The following is a 16,768-nucleotide window of genomic DNA, read 5'->3' as shown; positions in this document are numbered from 1 at the left end:
CAACTTGATGAAATGGAGCAATTTCTCAAAAAGCACAAACTACCAAAACTCACACAAGGTGAAATAGAAGACCTGAATTGTCCTGTAACTTCTAAAGAAATTTAATTTGTAGTGAAATAAAAAATTCTGAAGTGACATCAGCAAGATGGGGAAGAAGTCCCAGCCCTCATCCCTCCACAGAAACACAAATAAAACAATGTCCTTTGGGCCAAAATACCTTTATGAGACCTCTCGAATCCAGTTAAGAATTTGCAACACCCCAAGTGAGCACAAAACTGAGAAAAACCTCTTTGAAATGGTTAAAAATAGCAGTTGCACTTTACACGTCAGTCCCTCCGTCAAGCTGAAACAGCTCAGCACCTACAGAAATCCACTCAGCCCACAATTTCTCCCTTGATAAAGAATGAGTGAAGCACGCATTCGACATTCCTAGACTTTCCTGATGCTGCCCAAAAGACCTACTTCTGTCTTCCCTCACACAAAGCACTGAGACAACCAGCACAGTTAGAATGCCCGTGGGCAGCCAAGAACAAAGAAAAGGGGCAGGAGTTCTCAGCAGCCTGCACGGCTCTATGGGATTGAGAGAAGGTGACCATCAATTCTGTATAGAAGAAGAAAGGAACAGAGAAGGACTACTAAAACACTGAGAAAAAGAAAAAGTTAAAAAATGGCAGTAAGTACATACTTATCAATAGCTACTTTAAACGTCAATGGAAAAATGCTCCAATTAAAAGGCATAGGGTGGCTGACTGGCTAAAAAAACAAGACCCCTATATATGCTGCATACAAGAGACACACTTCAGACCTAAAGACACTCACAAACTGAAAGTGAAGGGGTGGAAAAAGATACTCCACGCAAATGGCAATGAAAAGAAAGCTGGGGTAGCAGTACTCATATCAGACAAAATAGACTCTAAAACAAAAACTGTAAAAGGAGACAAAGAAGGGCATTACATAATGATCAAGGGAACAATCCAACAAGAGGATATAACCCTTGTAAATATCTACGCACCCAATGTAGGTGCACCTAAATATATAAAGTAATTATTAACAGACATAAAAACAGAAATAGACAGTAACACAATAATAGTAGGGGACTTTAACACTCCACTTACACCAACGGATAGATCATCCAAACAGAAGATCAATAAGGAAACATTGGCCTTAAACGACACACTAGAACAGATGGACCTAGTAGATATATACAGAGCATTCCATCCAAAAACCGAAGAATACACGTTCTTTTCAAATGCAGATGGAACATTCTCAAGGATTTACACATATTAGGCCACGAAACTAGTCTCCATAAATTTAAGAAGATTGAAATAATACCAAACATCTTTTCTGACCACAACGGTATGAAACTAGAAATCAACTATAGGAAGAAAATCAGAAAAGCCACAAATACGTGGAGATTAAACAAAATGCTACTGAACAACGACTGGGTTAACGAAGAAATCAAAGAAGAAATCAAAAAATACCTGGAGACAAATGAAAATGAAAATACGACATGCCAGAATTTATGGGATACAGCAAAAGCAGTTCTAAGAGGGAAGTTTATAGCGATACAGGCCTAACTCAACAAACAAGAAAAATATCAAATAAACAATCTAACAATGCACTTAAAGGAACTGGAAAAAGAAGAACAAACAAAGCCCAAAATCAGTAGAAGAAGAGAAATAATAAAAATCAGAGCAGAAATAAATGAAATAGAGACCAAAAAAAAATAGAAAAAATTAATAAAACCAAGAGTTGGTTCTTTGAAAAGATCAACAAACTTGACAAACCTTTAGCTAGACTCACCAAGAAAAAAAGAGAGAAGGCACAAATAAGTAAAATCAGAAATGAAAGAGGAAGAGGTTACAACAGACACCTCAGAAATACAAAAGTTTATAAGAGAATACTATGAAAAGCTATATGCCAACCAATTCGACTGGAAGAAATGGATAAATTCTTAGAATCATACAACCTTCCAAAACTGGATCAAGAAGAAGTAGAGAATTTCAATAGACAAATCACCAGTAAGGAGATTGAAACAGTAATCACAAACCTCCCCAAAAATCAAAGTCCAGGACCAGATGGCTTCCCTGGTGAATTCTACCAAACATTCAAAGAAGACTTAATACCTATCCTTCTCAAACTCTTCCAAAAAATTGAGGAGAGGGGGAAGCTCCCTAACTCATTCTACGAAGCTGACATTACCCTGATACCAAAACCAGACAAGGACAACACAAAAAAAGAAAATTACAGGCCAATATCACTGATGAACATCGATGCGAAAATCCTCAACAAAATACTAGCAAATCGCATGCAACAATACTTTAAAAAGATTATACACCATGATCAAGTGGGATTTATTCCAGGGACTCAGGGATGGTTTAACATTCGCAAATCAATCAACGTGATACACCACATTAATAAAATGAAGACTAAAAATCACATGATCATCTCAATAGATGCAGAGAAAGCATTTGACAAGATACAGCATCCATTTATGATAAAAACTCTGAATAAAATGGCTATAGAAGGAAAGTACCTCAACATAATAAAGACCATATATGAGAAACCCACAGCTAATATCATCCTCAATGGTGAAAAACTGAAAGCTATCCCTCTAAGAACAGGAACCAGACAAGGATGCCCACTCTCACCACTCCTATTTAACATAGTACTGGAAGTCCTAGCCAGAGCAATCAGGCAAGAGAAAGAAATAAAAGGGATCCAAATTGGAAAGGAAGAATTGAAACTATCACTATTTGCAGATGACATGATTTTATATATAGAAACACTTAAGAGTCCACCAGAAAACTTTTAGAAGTAATAAACGAATATGGTAAAGCTGTAGGATACAAAATCAACATACAAAAATCAGTTGCATTTCTGTACACTAACAACGAAGTAGCAGAAAGAGAAATTAAGAATGCCATCCCATTTACAATTGCAACAAAAAGAATAAAATACCTAGGAATAAACTTAACCAAAGAGGTGAAAGATCTGTACACCGAAAACTATAAAACATTTCTGAAAGAAATTGAAGAAGACACAAAGAAATGGAAAGATATTCCGTGCTCTTGGATTGGAAGAATTAACATAGTTAACATGTCCATGCTTCCTAAAGACATCTATAGATTCAATGCAATCCCTACCAAAGCTCCAACAACATTTTTCACAGAAATAGAACAAAGAATCCTAAACTTTATATGGAACAACAAAAGACCCCGAACAGCTAAAGGAATCCTGAGAAAAAAGAACAAAGCTGGAGGTATCACACTCCCTGATTTCAAAATATACTACAAAGCTATAGTAACCAAAACAGCATGGTACCGGCACAAAAACAGACACACAGATCAATGGAATAGAATCGAAAGCCCAGAAATAAACCCACACATCTATTGACAGCTAATCTTTGACAAAGGAGCCAAGAACATACAATGGGGAAAAGAAAGTCTCTTCAACAAATGGTGTTGGGAAAACTGGACAGCCACATGCCAAAAAATGAAAGTAGACCCTTACCTTACACCATACACAAAAATTAATTCCAAACGGATTAAAGACTTGAATGTAAGACCTGAAACTGTGAAACTTCTAGAAGAAAACATAGGCAGTACGCTCTTCGACATAGGTCTTAGCAACATCTGTTCAAACACCATGTCTGACCGGGCAAGAGAAACAATAGAAAAAATAAGCAAATGGGACTACATCAAACTAAAAATCTCCTGCACAGCAAAGGAAACCATCAACAAAATGAAAAGACAACCTAACAATTGGGAGAAGATATTTGCAAACCATACTTCTGATAAGGGCTTAATCTCCAAAATATATAAAGAACTCATGCATCTCAACAACAAAAAAACTACCAGCCCAATTAAAAAATGGGCAAAAGACCTGAACAGACATTTCTCCAAAGAAGATATACAGATGGCCAACAGACACATGAAAAGATGTTCAAAATCACTAACTATCAGGGAAATGCAAATCAAAACTACAATGAGCTATCACCTCACGCCCGTCAGAATGGTTATAATTAACAAGACAGGAAACAACATGTGTTGGAGAGGATGTGGAGAGAAGGGAACTCTCATACACTGCTGGTGGGAGTGCAAACTGGTGCAGCCACTATGGAAAACAGTATAGAGATTCCTCAAAAAATCAAGGATAGAACTACCATATCATCCAGCTGTTCCACTGTTGAGTATCTATCCAAAGAACTTGAAAACACCAATTTGTAAAGGTACATGCACCCTTGTGTTCATTGCAGCGTTATTCACAATAGCCAAGACTTGGAGCAACCTAAGTGCCCATCAAGGGACGAATGGATAACTGTGGTATATATACACAATGGAATACTACTCAGCCATAAGAAACGATGAAATCCAGCCATTTGTGACAACATAGATGGACATTGAGGGTATAATGCAAAGTGAAATAAGTCAGAGGGAGAAGGTCAAATACTGTATGATTTCCTTCAGTAAGTAGTAGATAATAACAACAATAAACAAACACATAGAGACAGAGATTGGATTGGTGGTTACCAGAGGGGAAGGGGGGAGGGAGGAGGGTGAAAAGGATAATTCAGCACATGTGTGTGGTGATGGGTTGTAATTAGTATTTTGGTGGTGAACATGATGTAGTCTATGCAGAAATAGAAGTACAATGATGTACACCTGAAATTTTTACAATGTCATAAACCAATGTTACTGCAATAAACAAAAAATTTAAAAAAAAAAAGAATGATTAGAATGATTCTAGTGTTGAGATTACATCATAGAAAACTCAGCTATCAAAAATTTGTATATATATTTTATATAAGCTTCTGATCTATCAGCTAGCTACAGTGTCTGATAGTGATATAAGTATCACAGGTTTACTCCCTTTAAAAATTTTTCTTTTATCCTGTAGCATGTTTTTGGCCCAGAGGAGACTCTGCTCCCTTGGCAGTAGGACTAAATTCCTGAAGACAATTTATTCTTCAAAAATCCACGGACTCTCTACTTCTGCTGTAGGTATTGCTTAATCCCTTACAGATTAAATATTGTACATATTCTTCAATATGTCAAAAAAAGATGCAATTTATCAGATACTTTATAAGTATTTTATTGGAGGGAATATTTCTGTTTTATAAGCTGAAGTCATCTATTTCATTGGCCAGATCTGACATTCGCTGAGCAACTGCTTGCCTGTCTCTTTATCAGGCGTACTGCTGGGCATTGTGTATTCATTATCTCATTTTATCTTTACAAATCTCTTCAAGTTATGAATTGTTATCTTCCTGTTTTACGAAGGAGAAAGTGGAAGCTTAGATAGGTTTAGTAACTTGTCCAAGGTGCCACAGCTTGTAAGTGGCATAACCAAAATAGCACACTCACCCCTGTCTAGTTCGGTCATGGCTGGCTCTGTCTACTCAAGAAAAGATATTGCAGTGGCTATAAGTGCAGGCCCCGTAACTTCCAGTTTATGGGAAAGACGGCAGATTGAGGGCCAGGTTATGTGACGTGGAAAAAGAAACAAATTCAGAATGTGGGTCATAACCACAGGATAGGTAACTGACCCAGTTTCTTCAACAAATCAGTGTCATGGGGAAAACGTGGGAGGGGGTGTTTCAGAGGGCTGCTCCAGGATGAAAAGAAACCTAAGAACCACAACCACCAGCACGATGTGTGGACCTTGTTGAGGGACTTGATCCAATCAATCAACGTGTAAAAAGATATTTTTAAAGACGACCAGAGAAATACGAATGTGGATTGGATATTAGATGATACCAAAGAATTATTGTTAATTAATGTGATAATGACATGGAAGTTCCATAATATTTTTTAGAGCTATCTGCCAAGTATATAGGGGTAAAATGACTTAAAGTCTCGGATTTGCTTTAAAACCACTCAGCAATAAAAAGATAAAAAGTAAAAGGGAAGAGATTAAGCAAAAGAGGCAAAATCTTGATAATTATGAATCTGGGTAACGTGTATATGAGTGTTTTATATTATGTTGAATCGTATGAAATTGTCCTATTTGTAGATCAAAAAAATGGGTGAATATTGGCAGTTTCAAATTGTTCAACCTAATTCTAGTCTCTCAAATTTTATGTAGGTTTGAAATTTTCATAAAAACCATCATCAATTTCTTCCTTTGTACGTATATACTATGATTTCTACCCCTTAAATATCTTGAGTTGTATCTCCTCGTTCAGGCTACTACCTTCGTTCATGCCCTCCTCCAGACAGAGAAGTTGGTTGAAACCAAGGAAGTGGGTGCAATCACCTAGGGTGATCACATAAGGCCATGGTACTAAATTAAGGCTGCTTGTGTGCAGATTTATTATCTGCAGAGCTCTGTTAGAATGTACATGCCCAGGACCCATCCTAAGAGAAATCTGATTCGATAAATAAGTATTCTTCCTGCTGTTAGGCAAATGATAAAAGCAGACTGATCAGTGGTATCAAGAGTAGTGGTGATAAGTTTAAATCAAGAAAGACTTAATAGAACCAGCCAGACTACTTACTGTCAACCTGTTTTTTCACTAGAAAGTTATTCTCATCCACAACATCGTTAATATTGAAACTTACCATAAAAGTTACCTCTGAGGAAGGAAATATAATGGGGGATGGGCTGCACTTTATCTGGATCATTTGCTTTGTTTACAAAAAACATTTTTATTGCTTCTGTAACTTTAAATAAATAATATTTTAAATGTTAAGGAAAAAAATTACCGCTATATAGCAAGAAAAGAAACAAGAGGGACCCAGGATGAGAATCACTACCTGTCCCCTATTTTAGCACCTAGATCTTAAAGGCTTAGAAACTGGGAGATAGAATTTATATTATCCTCTGGTGCCAGAAAGCCAGAGAATGAATTAATAGATAGATGAGAGAGAGCCAGACAGAGAGAGATGGAAGGAAGGGAGGGAGGAAGCAAGGAAAGAAGGAAGGAGTAATTGTTGATGAGAGGTCTCATGGAGCACCAACTCCTGCTACCTAACAAAGTCAGCGTTTGTTAGTCTAGTCTTCATTTAAAGTTTAGTCATTCAGATTACAGTTTGTAGCCCATTGGTTTTCTACCCTTCTTCCATTAATCTGTTGTCTGCATATCCTCAAAATAGCCTTCCATTTCCATTTCAATAAAATTTTTGTGATTTTTAGAATGCTGATGTCTAAGGCTTGTAAAACAGTGAGTGAGAACTTTCTCTCTATTCCCTAATATCGTGTGTTATTCAGGGCTAGGGACTCTGGTGGTGACCTACGTAAAGGCCATCAACAGTGGAACAGTTCCTTGTCTGGAAAATGCAGTGATCACTCTGGCCCAGTGTGAGAACTCAGCAGCCGTGCAGAAGGCAGCCGACCACTACAGTGAGCAGATGACCCAGCAAGTGAGGTTGCCCACAGTCACGCTCCAGGAGCTGCTAGATGTGCATGCAGCCTGTGAGGGGGAAGCCACTGCAATCTTCGTGAAGCACTCCTTCAAGGATGACAAGCAGGAGGTCCAGAAGAAGCTCCTGGTAATGTGCCTTAGCAGATGTCCTTCCTGATTCCTGTTCTTCCAGGATGATCCTAGACTCCCCCTTTTCACTCCATGATTCATTGCTCCTCACCATACAAGAAGCTCAGATTCTTGTGAGTGACAGGGCTCTTAAGGCTACAGTCCATCCTTTTTCTAAAAGATTGGTTAGTTATTTTCTAATATGGAAAATCAAACTACCATGTGCTTTTTGTTTGTTTGTTATGCATTAAGTCCATTTCCACTCCTAGTGACCCTGTGTACCACAGGTCAGAACCCTGCCCAGTCTTCCTGTGCCGTGCTCCCGTGTTCCAGGCTCCATCAGACAATGCTCCACTGCTATTCATTGGGTTTTGATGACCAATTTTTTTTTGGATGTGGGTGGCCAGGTCCTTCTTTGTAGTCTACCTTAGGGCAAGCAGTGCAAGCAACAACACACACATTAGCTCACAGTTCTTCAGGTCATGTCCCAGCACAAGGTGTATGGGTGCTCTGCTCAGTGTACCACAAGCTGAAAACAAGGTTCAGATGGGCTTATATTATCATATGGAGGCTCTGGGGAGCACTCTCTTCACCTTCAAGCCAGCAATGGCGTGTTGTATCCTTCTCTTGTTTCTAATCGCTCTGACTACCTTCTCTGCCACCAACTGGAGAATACTGCTTTAAAGGGCTCATGTGATTAGGTCATGCCCACCTGGGTAATCTCCATTTCTTAAAGACACCCTGTGCCATATAACATAATCTAATCATGGGATTAATATTCATGGTATTCACAGACCCAGGGACTATGTGGAGTGTGGACACCAGGGGAGAGAACTCTTGAAGGACATCATAACTCTACTCACCATAGGCACCTTCACCAAAAGTTTGTCTTTGAGTCTGTTTTTGACCATCATACAAGTTACAAAAATCTCTCCATTTGTGTGAAAGAAAGCCAACTGGCTTGTAATTTACAAGTACAGCAAAAAAATTCTGCTTTTATATTTTTGCACACTCACCTCACTAGAAAAAATTCATGAAAGATTCAAAACTCTGTTGAAAGACCACTTAATTCATTAGTGGCAGGTGCTTTGCTCTGTTGTTAGTGTGGTGGAGTCAGTTCTGACTCCTAGCAACCTTATGTACAGCGGAGCAGAACTCTGCCTGTTTTTTCGCACCATCCTCTCACCTTCCAGCACTATATCAGAAAATGCTCCGCTGCTATTCATAGGGTTTTCATGGCTAATTTCTTCAGAAGTGGTGGCCAGGTCCTTCTTCCTAGTCTGTCTAGTCTGGATGCTCCACTGAATCCTGTCCACCACGGGTGACCCTGCTGGTATTTGAAATACCAGTGGCATAGCTTTCAGCGTCATAGCAACACACAACCGCCGCAGCATGACAACCAACAGATGTGTGCTGTGTTTCCCTGACTGGGAAACGAACCCAGGCCACAGCAGTGAGAACCCCGAACCTTAACCACAGACAACCAGGGCTGGCTTGGTGATTTGCTATGTATATATCTTTATCCATAGCAACCGAAGTTTGCAGAGCAAAGTCAACTTCTAGTCATATTGAACTTTCCGTTGCTCATTGTCGATAGATGGATCACTGTTAATCGTACTACTATTAAAGTAACCATGGATAATATTGTATTTCATATTTGAAAGATGTTAAGAGAGTAGTTCTTAAAAGTTCTCATCAAAAGAAAAAACATTTTTTGTAACAATGTAAGGAAACATGTTAACCAGACTTCTTATGGTGATCCTTTGGCAGTAAATACAAACATCAAATCAGTATGTTGTACACCTGAAACTGATCTAATATTATAAGTCAATTGTACCTCAATTAAAAAATCGAAAAGGGGGGCCAGCCCAGTAGTGTAGTGGTTAAGATCGCGTGCTCTGCTTTGGCGGCCCGGGATTCGCAGATTTTGATCCTGGACGCCGACCTAAGCACCACTTATCAAGCCATGCTGTGGCAGGCATCCCACATATAAAGTAGAGGAAGATGGGCATGGATGTTAGCCCAAGGCCAATCTTCCTCAGTAAAAAGAGGAGGATAGGCAACAGATATTAGCTCAGGGCTAATCTTCCTCACCAAAAAAAAAAAAAAAAAGTGAAAAGGAACCATGGAGTTAATGTCTACCAACCAATAGCCTGAGCCCAATGGAATTAAGGGACTTTCCACAGGTCACATAGAGAGTTGGTCTGAACTAGGACTAAAACAAGCCTCCTGACTCCCAGTCTATTATTCTGGGTCCTAGTAGTTCCTGATGATATCAGACTGCTTCTTCTAAGAGGATCACAGTTGGACCTTCCCTTCTAACAGCTTCTTTCTATTGGATTTCTCCATATTTCCCTGTCAGGGTACCATAGAGAAAAAGAAGAAGGATTTCTTGCTGCAGAATGAAGAGGCATCTGTCAAATATTGCCAAGCTGAGCTTAGGCAGTTTTCAAAGCCCCTGCTGGAAAATATTTCCAGAGGAACTTTCTGTGTGCCTGGAGGACACAGTCTCTACTTAAAAGCAAGGAAGAAGGTTGAACGGGACTATGAGCTGGTGCCCAGGAAAGGAGTCAAGGTGAGAAATAAGGGGAGTGGGGACAAAGAGCAGAGGGAGTCAGAGGGTCTTTGGTAGTTCTTTTGAAAATCTCAGACCACAGCACCATTTGTGGAGAGAAAGTAGAGCATGGCAATATCTCTACATTTTTAGCTTTTATCTCCACAATTACTTAGAATCTCTTAAATGAACCAGAAATATTTCTTCCCAAAGATAGAATTTATTATAGAACTCCAGATGAAATATAACATTTCTGTCATTTAGCAGATAATGTAATAGTTTTTGTGCTCAGGATAGGGGATACGTATTTAAGAAACAATGTTGTTCTCCAGAAGCTTTTGATCTTAGCTGAGAAGCACAAATAGTCAATTGGATATGGTGAGATAATGGTTATCATACAGGTATACATTGAAGATGATGGTGATGATGGTGATTGTAATGCTGATGGCTGACGTATACAGAGCATTCACTTCCTAAATTAAGTGTATTCTTAGATCCTGTGTGTGGATTATCAATTTAATTCTCAGAATAATATTAATTAGGTACTACTGTCTTACCCATTATAAAATTCAGATATATGATGCTCTGAGAAGTAAATAAGTTGCCTAAGAACACACAGCCATCAAATGGTAGAGCTGGTAGGGCAGCTCTATGTACTTGGCAGCCATTCAAAACTCAGAAGAAAGTTTAGGAAAGCTTCCTGGAAGAGGAGGTAGGAGTTACAAGTTGAAGTATCAGTAAATGATATTCTAGTCAAGAAAGGGTAGATGGGCATCTAGTCAGGAGAAAAAGAATGTGCACATCTTGCAAACGATGGAGGATATGTGTCGGTAGAACTGCACTTGAATGTGGTTGTCTGTAACCTGGGGTGGTGGCAGGTGGCCTCATTAGGAGAGGCAGCTAGAGAGCTAGGAAAGAGGCTGCTGTAGAGAGTTTTCATAACTCACTAAAAAGCTTGGACTTAGTTTAGGCCACTAAAGAAAAGGAACCACTGTGGGATCCTAAGAAGGGTAAAGAACTTACAGGGTTTGATTTGTGATTTTATTGAACAATAATTTCCCCAGCAAGAGACAAGATCTTTATTGCCTGACAAGTCTTCACTCCCTGTTGTTTCCTCAGGCGAACGAGGTCCTCCAGAGCTTCCTGCAGTCACTGGCAGCAATAGAGGAATCCATCCAGCAGGCAGACAGAGCCCTCACTGAGGCAGAGAAGGTCATGGCAGGTACAGGTTTAGGGCTTGGCTCACAGCGGGGTGGGTAGGTTCCTGCAGTGCCCTCTGACAGGTGTGAGAGCAAAACTCTCCTGAAACAAGGAGCTTCCTCTCCTCTGCAACGCACCCTCTGCTATATCTGAAAATCACCAAGGGAGTTTGGGTCGCTCCTACAGCCAATCAGTGCCTTTCCATCACATTCTGAAATGTGCGTTTCCTGGTGTGGCTCCTAGGAGAATTCAGAGATTCCACCCTGCCATTTTAAAGTAATTTTAGTTTCTGAGCTCAGGTGGGTACAGCTCGGCATAACTGTTATTTGCTTCCCTTTGTAAAACCGTTGTGGAACAGCTGAGCGTGCCAAGAATCAGGCAGCTGGGAAGGAACTAGAGCAGCTAAGACAGGAACTGAGGAAACTGCAGCAAAAAAGGGACGATCAAAAGAGAATCTTCAAAGAATGTATAGCCCGACAGAAAGAGAAGGAGAAGGAAAGAGAAAAGCATCAGAGACAGCGGGAAGGGACGCAGAACAAGTGGAAGGTAAGTCTGCACAGAGCCTGGGCAGTGCCTGATGGAGAAACCCTAGTTCCTCAGGAAGGGAAGAGCAAAGATTTTAACCAAAGTCATGATCCTGGGGGGAAATCCAAAAAGCATATGATTTACTGAAATTTCAGATAAATTTGGATTATGCTGAAGCTCTAAATCGAAAAAACTCCAACACCTTCTGTAGCGTTAGAGTTTGGGAGGTACAAATAACATGCCCCAGGCTCCCAGACTGCTGTTTGTGTGATAGGGTCTCATTGTGTCCCCAAGTGAATAGGACCTTAGTCCTCTAGTCCTTAGCATGCTTGATACAATCATCAAAGAGACCTGAAATAGATCCATATGGTCTTGAGAGTATCATATTGTGCCTGATAGGAAAGATGGGATGCTGAAAGCTCTAAAACTGGATGCACTTGCTTCCAGGTCTGCTGGACTCATTGTGTACACCTAGAGTAAAATGCATTCTTTGTCCCAACATTGAGCTTGATAACCAGTGTTCTATAGAGAGTCAGCAATTTCCATCGTTAGAAATGTGTCGTCATGCTACCTCTGTGGAACTGAGAATTCATTAGAATTAAACCTATATTACACCTCAAAGTTCATCTTTAGAGCTGGAACACATTACTAGAAGAGTTGTCAGGCGTGACGTAGGCCCAACTCCTTTCCTCCTCCAGTGAGGTGTTGCTGAGGGATCATAGGAAGGTGTAAACCGTGGGTACTCCCACTATTCAGCTCCAAACATGTGGAAATGTTGGACAGACTCATCAAAGAGCATCTAAGGAGATAGAGAAATAGACACACGTGCTTAGCTGCTGAGGTTGTTAAATACAAAACCCTGATAATTGTGGATTTTCAAAAGTAGACTCTTCTTTTTACAGGACCAAAGTGAAGGATTTAAAAAGAAATCTCAGTTCAATAACAACGGAAATCAACCAAAAAAAGAGAATGGAAATGGTACAAACGATTGCCCTTTAGTGGTTTTAGTGATCCTTCCTATAACTGTGATGTGTATGGTATGCCTGAGACTTCTTGCATTATGACTGTAATGATGAAATTTCTCCCCTAAATATGCTGAAAATCCCTGTTAAGTACAGTATAAAAGGCTTCTTATGATTCCACAAGCTGGACATATTCTCTTGACTCTGGGTATTTGCACACAGGACACAAACTTCTTTAACCATCCCAGCTCCTCACCCTGGACCCTTGATTCGCTCACCTCCATTCCTCCTTACGGTCTCCTATTTCCTGACTTTCTGAGATTGGATGAGGTGTCCCTCCTCTGTCCCGCCAGTGTGCCATGTTGTCCCTCCTACCATAGCACTTTTTATATAATTGTAAAATTGAAATGACCAGTTGCAGCTGTCTCCCCTACAGCCTCACGATCTCAACTACTTGATCTTCGTCGTCTTATCTTTAGCATCTACCACCAAGTCCACCACTTAAACAACAGATGTTCAAAAAATGTGGTTGATTATACATGAGCTACCATCCTAGAGGACCATAAATTACCATGTCCTCATGATATTAACTGTTCTCTAGGTTCTCATAATAAAGGAGTCAGTCATAGGAACTAGCGCAGAAGGGACTCATTGAGGCAGAAAGGACATGCACGCTCACCTAAACCTGCTGCCCTGTTTTCTCTGGGGGCTAGACACTCCATGTGCTCTGGTTCCTCAAGCTTCTCTCCCGTGACAGTTATCCAGCAAGGAAGTGAACATCTTTGGCTTACTGCAAAATTGTGATATTTAAAATAGTAAAAAAAGAGCCATTATCTTGCAGACCTTTCATTTCCACCATAATTCGTCTATTCATTCAAGGAGCTTCTGTAAATAAAACTGTGCTTTTGATATGAGGGCCAATTTCTCATTGAACATCATACCCACAGGCTGACAGAGTGATAAAATCTATAGGCACAGCTCTGCCTCCTTGGAGACTGTGAGTTCATTCTCAGTTGTCTTACATTTTTCCCAGCCAAAGCCACGGGAATGGGAATGAGAGGTCTGCCGCTGACCCGGTTCCCAAAGACCCCGTGGTGTCACCAGAGGAGTGCTCTGAATACTGTATGTCTGGATGGTCTACTAAAGGGGATGAGGGGGCAATGATGAGTACTGGTACTCCATCAAATCTCCCCAACACACGTGACCAGCCATGCAAAAAAGAAACAGTGAACACGAGACTGTTGACATGAAATAATCATAGTTTAGACCCAAAAAAGGGACCAGGGTGAGTAAAGGACAATAAAAGCAGAGTAAAACTCACTTTCAAGTTCCCTTATAAGTTGTCATCTGTTGGAATAAAGTTTGTATACATCTCAAGATAAGGCTCCAGGAAAAAGTTTCCTCCAAGCCTTGAAAATTGATAAATAATTATTAAATTATAAGAATCAAAGATTTATACAAGTCTTTTTTCAATAATTCTGTAGGAAGGCAGTTTCACAACCATTCTTTCATGTAGTATTTGGTACAGTAAGAAGTGAGCTGCTTTGGTCATCTCTGCACCCCTTTCTCCACTCCCTTAGATTTGTCTATAGCGTCTCTCATGAGTGTTACTCTCTCACCTGTTAGCTTAGTATTGTATAGTCCTCACAGAATTTATTTATGTAGGAAACTCTTCAGTGTACAGAGAGGATGGGATGCAGGAACTTGTTAGAAATGCAAAGAAAAATATAGAAGAGTTCTCTCCAAGAACACAGGACATAGGTTAAGGAAGCAAGAAGACTGACAAGACAGTGTCAGGTGGTCTCCTCTGGCCTCTTCAGACTCAGGTTAAATTCTGCCAGTTATGTGTACATTGACTATAACAAAGAGCAAGAACGTTGAAACAACCAGTCTGCAGCCTGCAGATGTCCTTCTCTGTGAGGCAAGGCTCGCTCCATGGTGGATGCAGGAGCTTCTGTGGCAGGTTCTCTGACTCTGAAGTTATATCAAGGACTGGGTCCTCTCTGAAGTGGGGAGAAGCAGGGCAACAGGTGCAAGCCCTGGAACACGCACAGCTGGCAGGGGCAGGTGACCTGGCCTGCCATACAGTATGTCTTGTTCATACCAGGATACTGGGACCTGTTCGATTCTCGTAACCCATCCCATATCTTTGTTTGTTTTTGTGAGGAAGATCAGACCTAAGCTAACATCCATGCCAAACTCCCTCTTTTTCTTTTTCTTTTTTGTTTTTGTGCCGAGGAAGACTGGCCCTGGGCTAACATCCGTGCACATCTTCCTCCACTTTATATGGGACGCCGCCACAGCGTGGCCTGACAAGCAGTGCATCAGTGTGTGCCCGGGATCCGAACCCAGGCCACCAACAGCGGAACGCATGCACTTAACCGCTACGCCACGGGGCCGGCCTCCCATCCCATATTTCAAACCCCACTCACCCCATTATTCCTACTGACTCTCATGCCAATTAACAAACTCTTTGTTGTAAATTCAGAAAAGAATGCTTCCTGTATTAAATTACCAAATCTTCAGGTGATTATTCTAGTTTAGGGCAATTCACACACTCTTTAAACACCCCATGGATGTATATTGGACTCAGCATCTAAACAAACACAGCACACTGTTTATGCTGAAATATTTTAAAGATAATTACAACATCCATAAATTAATTTTCTCCAGTTCCAACCTCTATTGTCCTAAGTTTTGTCTGCTTATTTGCTTATCAGGATAAATACCATTTTATTGCACCCTGCAACTTATTAGTTGCCCCTGGTTTCTGTCCATACAAAGAGGACTAGTAAAATCCCTTTGCAGCCACCTTTCCTATCTGACCTACCTTAATATAATAACTCATCTGTGCACAAATGAACACCAACATGTGACAGACTTTGTATATCATCATTAATTACTAAATACCTGTCCAACAAATGAATGACCATGAACTACAATACCCAATGCCCAGCAGAAAATGTACCTTGAAATAAACGATTTTTGATTATGAAAAGAGAAAGTATTTTATTGTGTATTTGTTTTTCAATGATTTTAAAATAATCCACATTCATTAAAAAAGTTCACTATTCACAGAAAAGTATAAAAATAAAAAGTAAACTACAATCCTATTAATGAGGTAGAAATGCGGTTAATATTGGAGTATATAATGTTCAAGCTTCCTATCTATTTATTATGGATTTCTCCGTGTTTTCATAAATAGAGTAATTTTGTACCTATAATTAACTGAATTATCCTCAACCAACATGCCCAAATTTATCAGCAGACGATGACTTTGTTCATCTGGAATGAGGTTTCAAGTATAGGCAGGAAATTCATTCCTTAAACTTAGTGGTGAATTAAGTGTTGTCAACAGAGAAAGTCCTCTCCGTAAAAATGTAAAAAATAGAAAAAAACACAAGAATTTTGCTATATTATTGAATAAGCAGAAACTAGTACATGCATATAGGTAGACTTGGGAAGTGAGGTAGCCATTGTTTGGTTAATTGCCCTCATCTGAAAGAATAATCAAACTTCTCTCATCTCCCTGAGAGGAAATGGTTACAGCCAAGATAGATCCCAGTTTAAGCTCCCAAGATGTCAGGGAGCCTGGAGCTCTGGCTTTCTGGGTGTTCACATTCCAAAATGGATGGAGCCCAGACACTTGGAGACATCTCTGGGGTATAAAGGTGCCACTGCCTTTCTGTGGCCCCTGGAGAGTTTTATCGACATTCAAAATTTAGAGAAAGGACTCTGGCCCACTTGTCTCCAAAGAAATACTCTAAAAAGGAGACGGGGAAATGGGCTTACTTCAACATAAAGAATTCACCTTTATTTACCCTTACATTTTACACAAATCACGGAAAGATTCAACTACCCTTGTAATCATTTTTTGGTTCCCTGATATAAACAATTAACCTTATTGATCAGAATAATAAGCAGCTGATTTCTTAGCATTAATCCTCTTCCTGCTGTATTTTCACTTTCAATCTCACTTATATTTAGCATAAATAGGTTTCAGATTTAGTCCTGAATTGACATCAGTACTTTACATTCATGAAGAAAGGTGCG

General features: G+C 39.9%; 1 protein-coding gene across 1 annotated transcript; it reads left to right on the top strand.

Moving 5' to 3' along the window:
- The first annotated feature begins 509 nt into the window (after positions 1-509).
- LOC131400927 (guanylate-binding protein 4-like) lies at positions 510-13,367 on the top strand. The gene is made up of 7 exons (XM_058535763.1): positions 510-588; positions 4,958-4,999; positions 7,213-7,493; positions 9,837-10,049; positions 11,148-11,250; positions 11,587-11,774; positions 12,656-13,367. Exons 1-7 carry the CDS (start codon positions 510-512, stop codon positions 12,815-12,817), a joined length of 1,068 nt encoding a protein of 355 aa, XP_058391746.1. The 3' UTR covers positions 12,818-13,367.
- The last annotated feature ends 3,401 nt before the right edge of the window (positions 13,368-16,768 follow it).

This window comes from Diceros bicornis, chromosome 4 (genome assembly GCF_020826845.1).
Source record: "Diceros bicornis minor isolate mBicDic1 chromosome 4, mDicBic1.mat.cur, whole genome shotgun sequence".
Taxonomy (NCBI): domain Eukaryota; kingdom Metazoa; phylum Chordata; class Mammalia; order Perissodactyla; family Rhinocerotidae; genus Diceros; species Diceros bicornis.
This window is presented reverse-complemented; position numbering and strand designations above follow the sequence as displayed.